This window comes from Paramormyrops kingsleyae, chromosome 2 (assembly GCF_048594095.1).
Source record: "Paramormyrops kingsleyae isolate MSU_618 chromosome 2, PKINGS_0.4, whole genome shotgun sequence".
Taxonomy (NCBI): domain Eukaryota; kingdom Metazoa; phylum Chordata; class Actinopteri; order Osteoglossiformes; family Mormyridae; genus Paramormyrops; species Paramormyrops kingsleyae.
The window spans coordinates 23,234,540-23,248,623 of NC_132798.1; the positions used below are offsets into that span (position 1 = coordinate 23,234,540).

At 43.1% G+C, this 14,084-nt stretch overlaps 2 protein-coding genes across 5 annotated transcripts in view; one reads left to right on the plus strand and one right to left on the minus strand.

Annotated features, from left to right (window-relative positions):
- Positions 1 to 383: 383 nt before the first annotated feature.
- rfk (riboflavin kinase) lies at positions 384 to 6,920 on the plus strand. 2 transcript variants are annotated; one of them, XR_002837077.2, is made up of 5 exons: positions 384 to 610; positions 1,443 to 1,594; positions 4,379 to 4,481; positions 5,193 to 5,389; positions 5,441 to 6,920. XR_002837077.2 is itself a non-coding variant. In XM_023803165.2 (4 exons), exons 1-4 carry the CDS (start codon positions 526 to 528, stop codon positions 5,321 to 5,323), a joined length of 471 nt encoding a protein of 156 aa, XP_023658933.1. In that variant the 5' UTR covers positions 385 to 525; the 3' UTR covers positions 5,324 to 6,920. The 2 variants fall into 2 exon arrangements, 1 of the variants encoding a protein (XP_023658933.1); XM_023803165.2 differs by having other exon boundaries at positions 385 to 610; positions 5,193 to 6,920.
- A 2,325-nt stretch (positions 6,921 to 9,245) lies between these two features.
- pcsk5b (proprotein convertase subtilisin/kexin type 5b) overlaps positions 9,246 to 14,084 on the minus strand; it is a 75,313-nt gene continuing 70,474 nt past the window's right edge. For 2 of the 3 annotated variants that reach the window (XM_072708099.1, XM_072708098.1), the window contains exons 32-37: positions 13,810 to 14,043; positions 12,977 to 13,154; positions 12,185 to 12,402; positions 11,601 to 11,701; positions 11,150 to 11,339; positions 9,246 to 10,340 (exon numbers count right to left, since the gene is read on the minus strand). In XM_072708099.1, coding sequence (XP_072564200.1) covers positions 9,925 to 10,340; positions 11,150 to 11,339; positions 11,601 to 11,701; positions 12,185 to 12,402; positions 12,977 to 13,154; positions 13,810 to 14,043 — 1,337 coding nt within the window. In that variant the 3' untranslated portion in view covers positions 9,246 to 9,924. The remainder of the gene's footprint in view (positions 10,341 to 11,149; positions 11,340 to 11,600; positions 11,702 to 12,184; positions 12,403 to 12,976; positions 13,155 to 13,809; positions 14,044 to 14,084) is intronic. The other variant, XM_072708100.1, reaches the window with a different exon arrangement.

Consider the following 14,084-nt stretch of genomic DNA (forward strand, 5'->3'; position numbering starts at 1 on the left):
CCCAGTACTAGCAAGGTGTACCTAATAAAGTGGCCAGTGAGTATATACAGCACACAGTTATTAAATAAATGACATAGCAACCTGTGTCAAAGTCAGAGTTGGCATCAAGCGGAGAATTCGTGGCCATGAACCCCCCACCCCATTGAACCATTGTGCCCCCTCCCTCTGAAGGCCACCCTCCAAAGACACCATGTTTAATTTAATTTAATTTAATTTAATGTTTTAATAGAGCCGTTCGTCTTAAAACAATTAAGCCCTGTCTCTCCCAAGGGCGTGTCTACGGATCGTCTGCTTAATGAAACCCCCTTCCCCACCAAATCAGATTTCTTGGAGGTTCACCTATTTGAATAGAATTAGTGTGCAGTTTACTTCCTCATCACTATACGGCGCTGTAGGAACAGAGAACATGCTATTCTTGTAAGTTGAACTCTGTAGTAGCGCAACCGGAAGTAGATGTCAAGCAATAGGTGTATGTGAGGTTAGTGGTTAGAGATCGACTTTTGAGTGAAGTCCCAGAAGGTGAATATGATGAGGAGTCTCCCATATTTCTGTCGTGGGGAAGTTGTTCGAGGGTTTGGACGAGGGAGCAAGGAGCTGGGAATACCCACAGGTAAGCGGCGATTTGACTAACCCGTGTTTTACTGGCCAATGAGTTCAGCTAGAAATTTCTCTAGATGGCTGGCTGGTTGATTGGAGCAATTGCCTAGATTGCTTGGATTTTAAATTTATGGATCCGATATCGGGGCTGCTCCGCCACCAAGCTTGGATCCCAGAAGCCGAGCACATCGCATTCATATCTTACCGCCACTGTTTTACAGCAATATTAAATGTGTTTAAAATTAACATGTCTGACCTTCGACATAAAACTTACTGTAAACGATAGGCCTACATGTATTTTTAAGGGCAGCGTAGTCGTAATAAGAACTGGAAATGGTCAACACCTGGATTTAAGATTGATCATGAACCCAGTCCTGTTGGCAGTACTCGAGCTTTTCCTAAAAACAGAAAATTGCTGCGATATTTTTGGCTTTTTTCAGGTCAGTTGTGTAATACAGGTTTTTGTTCTTTTGTTATACATTGATCATTGCAAAATAACTTGAGTAAAATTTACTTATAAATTTATATAAAATGTATGCGGTATTTATGCTAGTCACAGAAATAGTCTCTGTACACAGTAAAGACTTTTAAAGATATATAAAATCATAACTAGACTGTACAAATGAAAACTTCAAATAAAAAATGTGCGATGTAACAGTGTAACAAGTTAAAGTGCATCTGTGCATACATGTATTGACTGTAATAGTAGGACTGGGAAAGGTGACTGCTCGTTATGATCCACTTTGGTATTCCCACAGGCTGCACGCTGTGGTCCCATTAATGTGAGTCCCCAAGCCGTCTTCGCAACTGTGTGATTGACAGTTTGTCTCTGTCCTACCCCACAGCAAATTTCCCTGCTTCTGTGGTGGAACATCTCCCAGCAGACATCAGCACTGGTATCTACTATGGCTGGGCCAGCCTCGGGAATGGGGATGTGCATAAGATGGTCATGAGCATTGGCTGGAACCCTTACTTCAAGAACACCAAAAAATCCATGGTAACTGGATAGTCCAACACACAGCCTGAAACCTCTTATACACCAGGACATCAATAATAATCACACACACACACACACCCACCCATCTGCTTTCTGGGTGAAATGGTAAATCACCCTTTTATGTAGTTAATTATATACATGCATGTACAGACACAGAGAATCAATAAGGGACTGGAAATTGGGAAAATATGCATTCATTTAAGCAATATAGAAATAGCTGTAATATAATTACATTTTTCTTATAGCAGTTGGGCAAGACTAATTTGAAGTGTTTTTTCCTTACCTTCTGGCCTGTATCCTTTATGTATGAAAACCCCTATAACTGTGAGGGGGGGGGGGGGGGGGGGGACAGATATGGTACAGGCTATTTTATTTCTAATGATAATGTTTTGGCCTATTGAACATATGAACAAGCTTTGGGTGGAATTTTGGGCTCATCAAACCTAAACAGGAGAGCAGTCAAGCGTTGGTTAGTCCTTTGCCAGGCTGATATGCTCACATTTAATGACGGATCACTGTTCAATCAGGAGTAAATCATCGGAAATTTGATTTGCGATTATTGAAGGAACGATTCAATGCATGAGAAATCATTTATATCTGTTTATCATTCTCACCAGTGCGGGGAAGAAATAAAAAAGGCCAATGGAATGTTGGGTTATATCTCTAGGTGTGTGGAGTTTAAGTCAAGGGAGGTGATGTTACATTTATATAATTCCTTGGTAAGACCCCACCTAGAATATTGTGTGCAGGTTTGGTCACCATACCTTAAGAAGGACATTGCTGCCTTAGAAAAGGTGCAACGGAAGGCTACGAGAATGATTCCTGGTCTTAGAGGAATGTCTTATGAGGAGAGGTTAGCTGAGCTGAATCTGTTTAGCCTTGAGCAAAGAAGACTAAGGGGGGACATGATCCAGGTGTATAAGATTCTAACAGGTTTGGATGCTGTTCAACCGAATAGTTACTTCAGCATTAGTTCAAATACAAGAACTCGTGGCCATAGGTGGAAATTAGCGGGAGAACATTTTAAAACAAATTTGAGGAAGCACTTCTTTACATAGTGTGTAGTTAGAGTATGGAATAGTCTTCCTGCTAGTGTAGCGGAAGCTAAAACCCTGGGTTCCTTTAAATCAGAGCTAGATAAGATTTTAACAACTCTGAGCTATTAGTTAAGTTCTCCCCAAACGAGCTTGATGGGCCGAATGGCCTCCTCTCGTTTGTAAACTTCTTATTTTCTTATGTTCTTATTCTGCATTTTTACTGGATAAGTGATGACTGGCACTTTTATACTGTTTTACCTTTTCCCATCTAGTCACTCAAGTCAAGTGTCTAAGTGACATCTATCTGTCTGAATGGTGTCAGTCTTATCTAATAGTCCTTTGAATGCTTATCCAGGTCTTTAAGGTCAAATGAAATGACATTATATAGAGCAGGTGTTTACATTAAAAGGTGTGTTGTTTTTGCTATGGAATGTTGCTAAATGCAGTTGAAGGAGAAATCACCTTTGGTTTTGGCTACACCTATTGTGGCATGTAGGTGTGCTCATTAGCCTACTTGATGAGTTACAATCATTGTTTGATGATTTAATGAAACTTGGTCAAAAACTGACAAACGCAAAGGATCCTGTCTGTGACAGTTAACTCTTGAAACAACATGGAAATTAGTTTTGGAAGATTTTAACCGTTTACTGCATATGAAGTACATGCATTCAATTTGAACAAAGACAATCAAGTTTAATGCCATGAGCTGTTCATCTTGAGGTGTGTCATCTCAAGGTTTGGCGTAATACGTTCAAAAAAGTCAACCGAAGGAAGAGCAGAGCTGCTCAGATCAAACCTCAGCTTCTGTTTGGAAAGTGCAGTTTAAGTCAGTGATGGTCAAAAAGACAAGTTGAATGTGTCCTTTTCACTGCTGAGAGGCTTATCTGATCACCTGATTTCTACACATTAAATCCTGATACAAACTGCCTAGAAAAGCTCCCCAACCCCCACATTTCACTGTTTACATAGAACTTTCAAAATTTCCTTAATTTGTTGGACTTTAAGTCCACACAGAAAAAAAACAAACAATATTACATCGTGCTAGTAAAATTATAACTGTACTTTATAGTACTTTGTATCATATGATAATGTTACAAAAAATAGTGTTATTCCTCAGCTGACACACAATATGGACCATCTGGGTTAATGTGCAGCATGTTTCAGCTGTTGTGGCTTGCAGGCTGAAAGCAATTTAATTTGCTTTTGACAACTTGACTTTTTTGATCTTTCGTCAGTTTTTGGAGTAGTATTATTCATGCATGACATTTCTTTCCCAGACTTTTAAATCGTGTTGGTTTTTTTTTTTGGCTCACAGTAACAAGGGACACAGCATTGGACATGTGGAAGCCATCTTTAGTCATCAGGCAATTTTCCCTTCACTTATTATAGCTTATTGCTTCCTTATTAATCCAATGGGGTGGGGGGAAAAGATATTTGACCAGACTGGGTCAGATAACACTCAGTAAGATTAACCGCTTGCTAAGGCTTCAGTGTTATGGCACTTTTCACCTCGTGTTTCAAATTTAGAAATAATACTAATTTGATTGTCTAATTTATGTTTGAGTTTGTGCCCAATATCAATGCAAATAAAGTTTAATTAGTATATATCAATAGTAAGCTTTGAGAGTTGCCAGTGGACATACTGATATTTGTTGAATATCTGTTCATATTCACATCTCAATGTTTATACACTATTTTTACTTTCAATCTTATGTCACTGTTGTCTCCATGCTTGTTTGTTTTGAAGGAAACACATGTGATTCACAAATTTAAGGAGGATTTCTATGGAGCCACCCTGAGCGTTGTTTTGGTTGGCTACATTCGTCCAGAGAAGAATTATCAATCCCTTGGTAAGGAGAAAAAACTCACGTGTGATGTGGTGTCAGTTCTCACTCTTAAAATCAGAAGTAAGGCAACTGGGTTTAGCGTGTGTGGCTTGTGTTTTGTAGCGTAAGTTGGCTGGGTGATATTTTAAGAGAAAATAAGTGCCATGTTCCGTAGAAACAAAACAATGCTTTTCCGTGTGTGGTGGGTCTCTAGCTTGGGGTTTTTATGTATTTGCTGGGTGTGTGGTAGCCCTGCATCATACTGCATTACATTATTTACACCCTGCTGGCCCAACTGGTTTAGATATTTAACAATAAACGAAATCTTGTGCCTTAATCGCTTGCAGAGCAGCACTTTCATGGCTAAAATACTGCTGTGCCTTTGGTGTGAGTCTGTCTCAGAGAGCCACGTTTAAATTAAAGTGATGGAATTACGATAACGTTACACTCTATTGCTGATCTGAGTGAATAGTTTCGGCTGCCCTTCGTAACGAAACATTTCCCTTGTTTTGTCTGCAGTAGTGGTCCTAATCATTCCCTTGTGTAACTCTCATTTCTGAACTAGTATTAAGAAAACACAGCCGGTCATCAGACCTGACCTCAGGGACTCCCTTGTAGATGTTGCGTCATTTAATCATGCTGCCACTCAGCCATACCTCGAAAAAGGGTTGGTGCCTCTTACCTTTGCTTGTGCTGTCAGCTTTGAAAACGCTTCCTCATCCCTCTGCTTCCCAGATGCACTGATAGCAGCAATCAAAAGTGACATTGAGGAGGCTGAGCGGAGGCTGGACCTGCCAGATCACCAGAAGTTAAAGCAGGACAACTTCTTCAGGGAATGCGCCAACCCCGTCGTCAACGGCCACTGACAGGAGGCCAAGGGACCGTGGAGCATGACGCAGTCGTCACCCCTTTGTTTGTCTGCCTCCTGCTCTTAGCCTTTCTGGGTAAAACGATTGACTACAAGCATTTTTGACCTGTTTTACTTGTCATTCATGGCTGGTTCACACTGCAATATCAGAAGCCACTGTGAGTGCATCCAGACCTCTTTGTTCCTTGGCCTGTCTCGTTACTCTTATGTATGTCGTCATGGTACGATAATCTTCTCACCCTTTACTGTACCACCCCAGTACTGTAGGTGAAAGGCCACCCCATTCCTCCTGAGCATTCGTTGTAACCTGCCGCTGTACTCAGCGCAATGACTGCCGCGGGCTTGTCCAGGACCGATAAGGTGAAGACCTCAGGATCAAAATGACACCCCCTGTACCCCAGCCTGATGTCAGGAGTGAGGGGGTCGGCGTCATGCTCAGAGTCCTAGGACTGCTTTGTCTGTGGGGCTGGTTAAGTGCTGGAAGTACTGGGAAATATTTGCCTTTGGCTTGTTGGCCAGTATCTACCTATGTGCCACCGTGCACATGTTTCAATTCCCAATTCTAAATCCCTGCTATTTTTTCAATAGCCTGCTTTTGACACTGGTTATTGTCTTTCTGTCACATGGTGGTCGAATGCAGATTAGCTCCAGCAGAGAAACATCCCTGCTCTTCCGCTGCATTTTAACTCCGAATAGATTTTTCTTCTCAATGGGAAAGCTCAAAAAGTCCAGTGCTCTGAAAAGTCAGAAATAGCTTTCATGCAGACTCATCACTTCCCCTGAGAGTAGAAACGCACACAATCGACTGTAAGAGAAGACAGGAGACCTTTGCTCACGGAGGGGGTGTTTACAAAGAGCAGAATGGAAGAAGAGGGCAGGACTCAAGTTTTTTTATATTTCCATTTTATTCCCATTTTATCGTGGGATGTGTACGTTTTTATTTATTTGCTTTGAAGAAATATCTGTAATTCTACTGTGCAGAAGTGTGCAACAGATAGTGGGAATGAATGGCTCACGGTTTGAATCATATGTATAATATACGATCTGGATTAACTAGATTTTACTTTAAATTCTGTATCAGGGCATAACTATATGAAAATCTGTCAGTTTTGAGGTTATCATACTTTGAGAAGATGAGATATTGAAATGTAAAAGATTAACTCATATTGAATTGTGCAATGTGGCAGGAGGACCTTGAAACACAGCATGAAAATTGGCATGCGAGTTTTTCAAATTTCCTCTCCAGCTAACAGACCCCCTAGCCTGAATTAAGGGAACAGCCTTTTATTTTTAGATAATCTAGAGGCAACTTGAACAGAAAGTACATTTTAGCATATTCTTCTTGGCTTATATATGTAACATGCAGAGGTGACAGAGGGCAGCTGTTGCTGTTCCGGCTATGTAGTAGCTACACTTTAGTCAGGCTCTGCTTCCACATCTTAGGTCTGTCGTGCAAATCAGACACTGTTATCTGGAATTTGTCTGTAACTGCTATGACATTACATACAAAATTGTTCCTCAAGCAAAAGTACTGTACTCAGCTGTGTAAAGAAATTGTCTACTAAAAATAAAACATTTAATGAATGCACCTGCAATTAGTGTAGTTGCTCGTCTTTTATGTCTGACTTGCTAATTCCTTCAGATGTTTTCTTTTAGATCCTTCTTTGGTCACAAAAAGGAAAACATCATTGTCACTTCTTGTTTATTTTTTTCCTTTGATTGGGTAGACCAGGGGTGTCAAACTGCAGTCCTGGGGGGCCGCAGCTCAGTTCTTTCCCTGTTCCACCACAAATGATTCAGCTCAACAGCTATGTGGTAATTAGCAGAAGAAGTTGAATCAGGTGTGTTTAACGAGGGGAAACCCAAAAATGTGCAGGGCTCTGGCCCCCCCAGGACTGGAGTCTGACACCTGTGGGGTGGACAATGCTGAAACTGTAGGCACCTTTTAAAAAGGGTTATCACAAACCATTATGTAAGTCATAATCCTGAACACATTTTGCGTAGAAATATGATACACAAATCTTAAATAATTGTTTGGAGGCAATTAATTTTGCCCTCTTGAAAGGCATAGAAATGTTACATTTTAACTTTTTGAACATTGGTAAGGAAAGAGAATACAGGGATATCCCCAGGTTAAGAATGTCCAACTTAGTCAACTCATACTTATGAACGGACTGCCACAAAGCCTATTATATTAAAAATGAGATAAATGCGATGCTTCATAATTACGGACGCACGCGGTACGTAGTTATGCTCCTGGAAAACTGTGCTGCTTCAGCGGTTGACCTTCGAGTCCGCACTAGTGTGCCTATGTAGTTAACCATTTTTATTATGCCGCTTTTGCTAAATGAACATTGTGCACACAATGTATGTGTTAGTGTCAGTCTGAGTATACGTTCACGCTTTTTAAAAAGACAATTACAGTAGGCGTGAGGTGCAGTACAGTACCATAAGTAGTTATTGTTATTACTGTACTATTTTATACTGTATTAGGTTTAGGATATTAGTGCATAGAAATGTAAAATACTTACTAGGACAAACACTTGACAAACTGTTGCTAAATTAACACCATATCTATCTGCTCTGACTCAAAAGACAGACTTAGGGAATGGATGTTACCTGGGTACCTTAATAATCTTACTTAAATGGTTCCCTGGGGACTGCCTGTATATGGATCGTTATGACAACATAACCATATAAGCAGAAAATGGGGCTTTTTTTAAAGTCCAAAAACATGCCCTACATAGATTGGCATCTATAATTGCATGTGGCAATTTCCTGTGCACATGACTGCGTGCTCTGTGATGGACTGGTAACACATCCTGTGCATGCCCCACCTCGTGTGCTGCACTTCCTGGCGTCCCGTCCTGTGCATGCCCCACCTCGTGTGCTGCACTTCCTGGCGTCCCGTCCTGTGCATGCCCCACCTCGTGTGCTGCACTTCCTGGCGTCCCGTCCTGTGCATGCCCCACCTCGTGTGCTGCACTTCCTGGCGTCCCGTCCTGTGCATGCCCCACCTCGTGTGCTGTACTTCCTGGTTCAGGCTCTAGGCTCCTCTGGGGTTTATAGGAGCCACACTCTATATGTTGTTGCTATGACCTGGAATACTTTCTGGACTGCACAGCTTTTGTAGTGCACCATGGGAAGAAATCACTTGGACAGAACATCCACCCTCCTTCATAATCTACAATTACATGTCCTGCCCAGCAGACATGAAAAGTTCAGGTACATAAAATACAAATCTAGACCAAGTGTTTGTTTCAACCATTCAGTTCAGTACACTTTGAATGTGACTCTTTATACTCAACTGGCCGGTTGAAACAAAATCTTGGTCTGGACTTGTACTTCTAGCTGCTGTGGTTTTCTCCTGCCATCTCTACCAGCAATGTGTATGTGGATGGATGGACAGAGATTACTCCTGTGAGATGGGGATAGTCTTAGGATAGATTGAGCTAAGATGTATAAATGGTTTTGTATTAATTGCTGTCAAATGTAGTTTTAAAAGGTTTAACATTCAACATAAAATATGTCAGCATTTTAAGGAACAGTACTGTAACGTAGCAACAGGTACTATTTTAAAAATGTATTTAAAAAAAACTATTTCTAAGCTGATAAAGAACTGCATGTTAACTGTTATTGGTTTTCATTTCTGTCTAACCTCCATGTCAGTGTTTCCCAATCCGGTCCTTGGGAACCCACAGTTAGTCCATGTTTTTGCTCCCTGCCAGATAATGCCCCCCCTGCCTGCCAGCTCAAGCAAAAACATGGACTGCTGTTGGTCCCTGAGGACCGGGTTGGGAAACACTGCACTATGTCAGCACTCAGCAGCCGTGCAAAGTACCACAGAGAGTACCACAGAGAGTACAAAAAAAAATTACATAACTAGGAAATAAATATCCTTATATTAACAGGAACGCCCGTAAAATTCAACGTACTGGTTTAATTTCTTGAAACATTTACAACAAATAACTTTCACATCAATAAACAACACTGATCAAACAAATCAACATAGACAAAATCCAGCCTGTAAACGCCATCACTTCTACAGAATAGTGCAAGAAGCAAATGTAAGAATTCATCCCTCAACCTAATTAAATATTTTTATTCTTGGTTCGTATTGTTCCGTTCATCCTAAATGGAAAAATAAGTCACGCGTGGAAAACGTAAACTCCTGTCTTAAGGTGGCATGGAGGGTGAGGAATCCTTTTTTGATTGTATCACGTCTAAATTAAAAGGATTTAAACTGACAGTAATTGTATTCTGGGTGTAAATGTAAATTAGTCAATGGATTTTCATGGGTCAAAAAGAAATCAATAAAAGGGGGAGACAGGCAATAAGAGTAGACTAGTGTTTCCCAACCCAGTCCTTGGGGAACCCTGGACAATCCACATTTTTGCTCCCTCCCAGCTCCCAGACAATCAGGAACACTGAATACCTGGTACAGGTGCGCTGGGAGCTGAGAGGAAGCAAAAACGTGGACTGGGTTGGGAAACTGGAATAGACTATGTCATCACCTTTAAATACGGGGTGGGAGACAATCAGGAGTGCTTTAATGAGGATGAGCTAACTACAAGGGTAAAAATGATTCCATCTGTATAACTATCGGAATGAATAGCTCTCATCATCATATTCAAGTTCGTCCTCTTCATCATCGTCTAGAGCCCCGTATTTAAACTTGCGGTAGACTGTCCCATCCTGGCCCATGTACACAATGTCCTCATCGTCATCATCATCTTCCTCCTCAGCACGGTCATTGAACTCCACCAGCTGTTCCGAGCGGCTGGGTTCGTAAGAGGTCATGGGTTTGCTGTAGGGCCCGGTGCCGCTGTTGTTCAGTTTCTCGTAGCCCCCAGGCTTGGGCTTGGGAGCCTCCTTAGAGCGCGACTTCAGGAAAAGATAGACGCCGACTCCAATGCCAACGATGAGCAGGACAGAGGTGGTGGCAAAGAGGGCCGGCTTCCCTTCGTAGTCCTCCTCGTCGCGGAACTCAAAGTTCACGCTCATAACGCACTCATCTACAAGGAGACAGCAAGGAAGGGGGCACGGTGAAATCCTGCCTCTGCTGTATGTGTGTGTGTGTAGGGGGGGAGGCTAATGTATATATTATATTGTGGGGACCAAATGTCCACATTGTGTGATGATAACCTGTGATAATGACCAATCAAAAAAAAAAATTTTTATTTTATTTGGTTGCTTATGGTTAAGGTGTTCATTTTGCTGAGTGTATAGAAACTGTGAGGTGATGGGGGTATTACAGGAAGGGAGGTGAGTTGACTGGGGAGGAGCCACTCACCTTGGGATACAGTGCAGTTACAGAAAGGGAGGTGAGTGGGCTGGGGAGGAGCTGCTCACCTTGGGATACAGTGCAGTTACAGGGAGGGAGGTGAGCAGACTGGGGAGGAGCTGCTCACCTTCGGATACAGTGCAGTTACAGGAAAGGAGGTGAGTGGGCGGAGGAGGAGCTGCTCACATTGGGATACAGTGCAGTTACAGGGAGGGAGGTGAGCAGACTGGGGAGGAGCTGCTCACCTTCGGATACAGTGCAGTTACAGGAAAGGAGGTGAGCAGGCTGGGGAGGAGCTGCTCAACTTGGGAAACAGTGCAGTTACAGGAAGGGAGGTGAGCGGGCTGGGGAGGAGCTGCTCACCTTCGGATATAGTACAGTTACAGGAAAGGAGGTGAGCAGACTGGGGAGGAGCTGCTCACCTTCGGATACAGTGCAGTTACAGGAAGGGAGGTGAGCTGACTGGGGAAGAGCTGCTCACCTTGGGATACAGTGCAGTTACAGGAAGGGAGGTGAGCGGGCTGGGGAGAAGCTGCTCACCTTTGGATGCAGTGCAGTTGCAGCACTCCCACGGCAGCGGGGAACCCTCTTGGACTTCCTTGCAGCAGGTAAGGCAGCGGCCGTCATCAGACAGGATTTCAAAGACAGGACAAGCAGTGCAGTTGTAGATGCTGGGTCCTTTGCACGCTATGCAGGAGCCATCGCACGGCTCACAAGAGAGACTGGGGCTCTGGTGGGAAGATCACACCGATGTCGGACACAGGCCATGCTGCGGTAAGAACTTAAGGTTTCATAAGTTTGAAAAGAATCACAAGAGAGCTGCAAACCATTTGACATAGCCTACGGGAGAAGACAGGAAAAGAGAATGGAAGCTCCCCTAGTGGTCAGTTATCATTACTGCAAAATGGTTTTGTCAACAAACAAGTGAAGCTGATTCAGTCTATTTACGGTGTACAGATTAGGAGTGTGTCGTGTAACAAGGATTAGTTACCATGGAAATGGCATATTCTCCCAACATGCACTGGGACTGGCATATTCCTCCAGCAAGCAAATAGCCGAAGTAGCAGGACTCACAAGACAGAGGTCTTTGATCTGAGAATGTAAAAACATACTTAGTGCAATGCATTCAAACACTGAAAACATTTAACCCAGTCAAGTTTGTGCGGCAGAACAGTGATTTGATTTCTTTATTATCATTATTTTGTTAGTGCCAAAGAAACAAAACTGTGTGACAATAACCTAAAACATCAGAATTTATTAATATTTAAACAAAATGACCAAACATTATAAGATGAGGGCACGATTAGTTAATATATGTGGATATGAATGGTATGAGCATAGCATAGCATAGCATAGCATAGCATGTTCCTAGGTTGATTGAATACCAGATACAATAAGCAATTAGCTTATTCAGAGTTGCCAGAAAAGGGCTTGATTCAGGGCAAATGAAAATGATCATATACATTCTGACCTTTGTAATACAGACCCTCACTTTATGTTATGTAAAGGAGCTTAAAGGAGTCTGACGAAACTGTGTGAATTCACTCTCTCTGGTTTCCCTGCCAGCTCTCGTACCTCTGCAGCTCTTACAGGTGGCATGACATCTCTCACAGGTATTCTTTGCGTTGTCCTCATAGAAGCCGCTGGGACAGGATGGGTGACATCGTCCTTGATTCTTCATGAGAAAGAATCCTTTCCTGCAGCTGCGGCAGTGGGCGTTTCCCGAACCGTCGCACTCGTCGCAGCTGGGATCACATCTTATGCACATCATGGAAGACATGTTGGCATAGTAACTGCAGGTAGAAAAGCAGGTGGTCTGTTTCCTCAGAATGGTGATATTGGATGGTGACTTTTCTCCCCATCATTTTTTACACCTGCATTGCTTTGGATGTCATCAGCATGTTGGCTTGGCTAAACATGAACAGTGTGTGGTTTTGTGCTTCAGAATTCTTACTACAGGAAGATCATGGGTCCCGTGGTTGGTAGAGTAATCACATCACTGTTAGTCCCTTGAGCAAGGCCCTTAACCCCATCTGCTCAAGTTACACTGACCCTGCTCTTTGATCCTCACTTCTACATCACTTTGGACAAAAGTGTCTGTTAAACAAACAAGCAGAAATACTACGTATTGACCAAAGTGTTTAATCAGTGGGTTACAAAGGCACGATCTCCGAAATAACTAACTTTAAACACTACTCCATATTATGCTTCATATATTGATTTGGTTGGAATGTGACACAACAGCAGAAATCCTGTCAAACTGTAAGTGGCTTCGGCTGGGAGCCACCGGACTCCACGATAGAGCAGGTTATGGTGTGAGCTGGGTGGGGTCCTGTGCAGAAACGCCGCCCTGTCTGATGGCTGTACCTGGGGCTGCAGCTCTCCATGCATGCCCTGCCCATGCGGAAGAAGTGTGGCTTGCAGCTCACGCAGTCCATGCTGTGCTTGCCCCGGCATGAAGCGCAGCTCTGGTGACAGCGCTCGCACAGTCGCTGCTCCATGTCCTCGTAGAAGCCAGCTGGACACTGCTCCACACACGTGCGGTCTGCGGAGGGCAGAGGAACAACCACACCCTAATGAATTAGTGAATTTAGTGAATTTAATTGGCTTAATGGTTAGGGATCCACGCTTGTAATTGAAAGACTGCAGGTTTGAATCCCCGACCAGCAAGGCACCACTGAGGTACCCTGAGCAAGATACCGCCCCCAAGCACTGCTCCCCGGGTGCTGAATTAGCTGCCCCCTGCTATGTCACATGGTCACATATGGGTTAAATGCAGAGGACACATTTCGCTGTGGTGTGTCAACAATGACAATTATTCACTAATCAAAAGATTAGTATAAATAAATTATCAATATGGGACACAATTTGTCCTGTATTTTTGGACTACGTGATTGATTCCTCTTATGACTAACAAAACAACTTGTTCATCCTCCATAGTTTTGGGGTGGTGGTGTAGCTTTGTGTGAAATTACATGTGAAATTTAATCTACAAGCATTTTGCATCTTCCATGCCTATTTAGCATAAAGGTCACTGTTGTGCAGTCGGAAAGTGAGACACGAATGGCCAGAAGCTATAACAGTTCCTGGCTGTGAACTCGGAACCAGGAACTAGGTTCCTGAACTTCAAAATGAAAGCACCTTACGTGTCTCCTATTGTCTGGCCTGTAAGATGCCTCTTACGATGGGTTAGCACTCACTGAGCAGAAAGTGGCCCTCATTGCAGCTGAGGCACTGGGACTTGCCAGGCCCCAGACATTGCTGGCAGATGGCGTGGCATTGCAGGCATCTACCCTCCTGGTCCATGTAAGTGCGCAAGGGACATTCAGTGGAAAAGACACAGTGGCCGTGGTTGTCCAATCTCATGTCAGACCGGCAACTTCTGCAGGCGAAGGCTTGGGGGCCAGAGCAAGTGAGACAGGACTCGTCACAATCTGCGGAAAAGGGCGGAGCACATGGGCGATGAGAGTTCTAT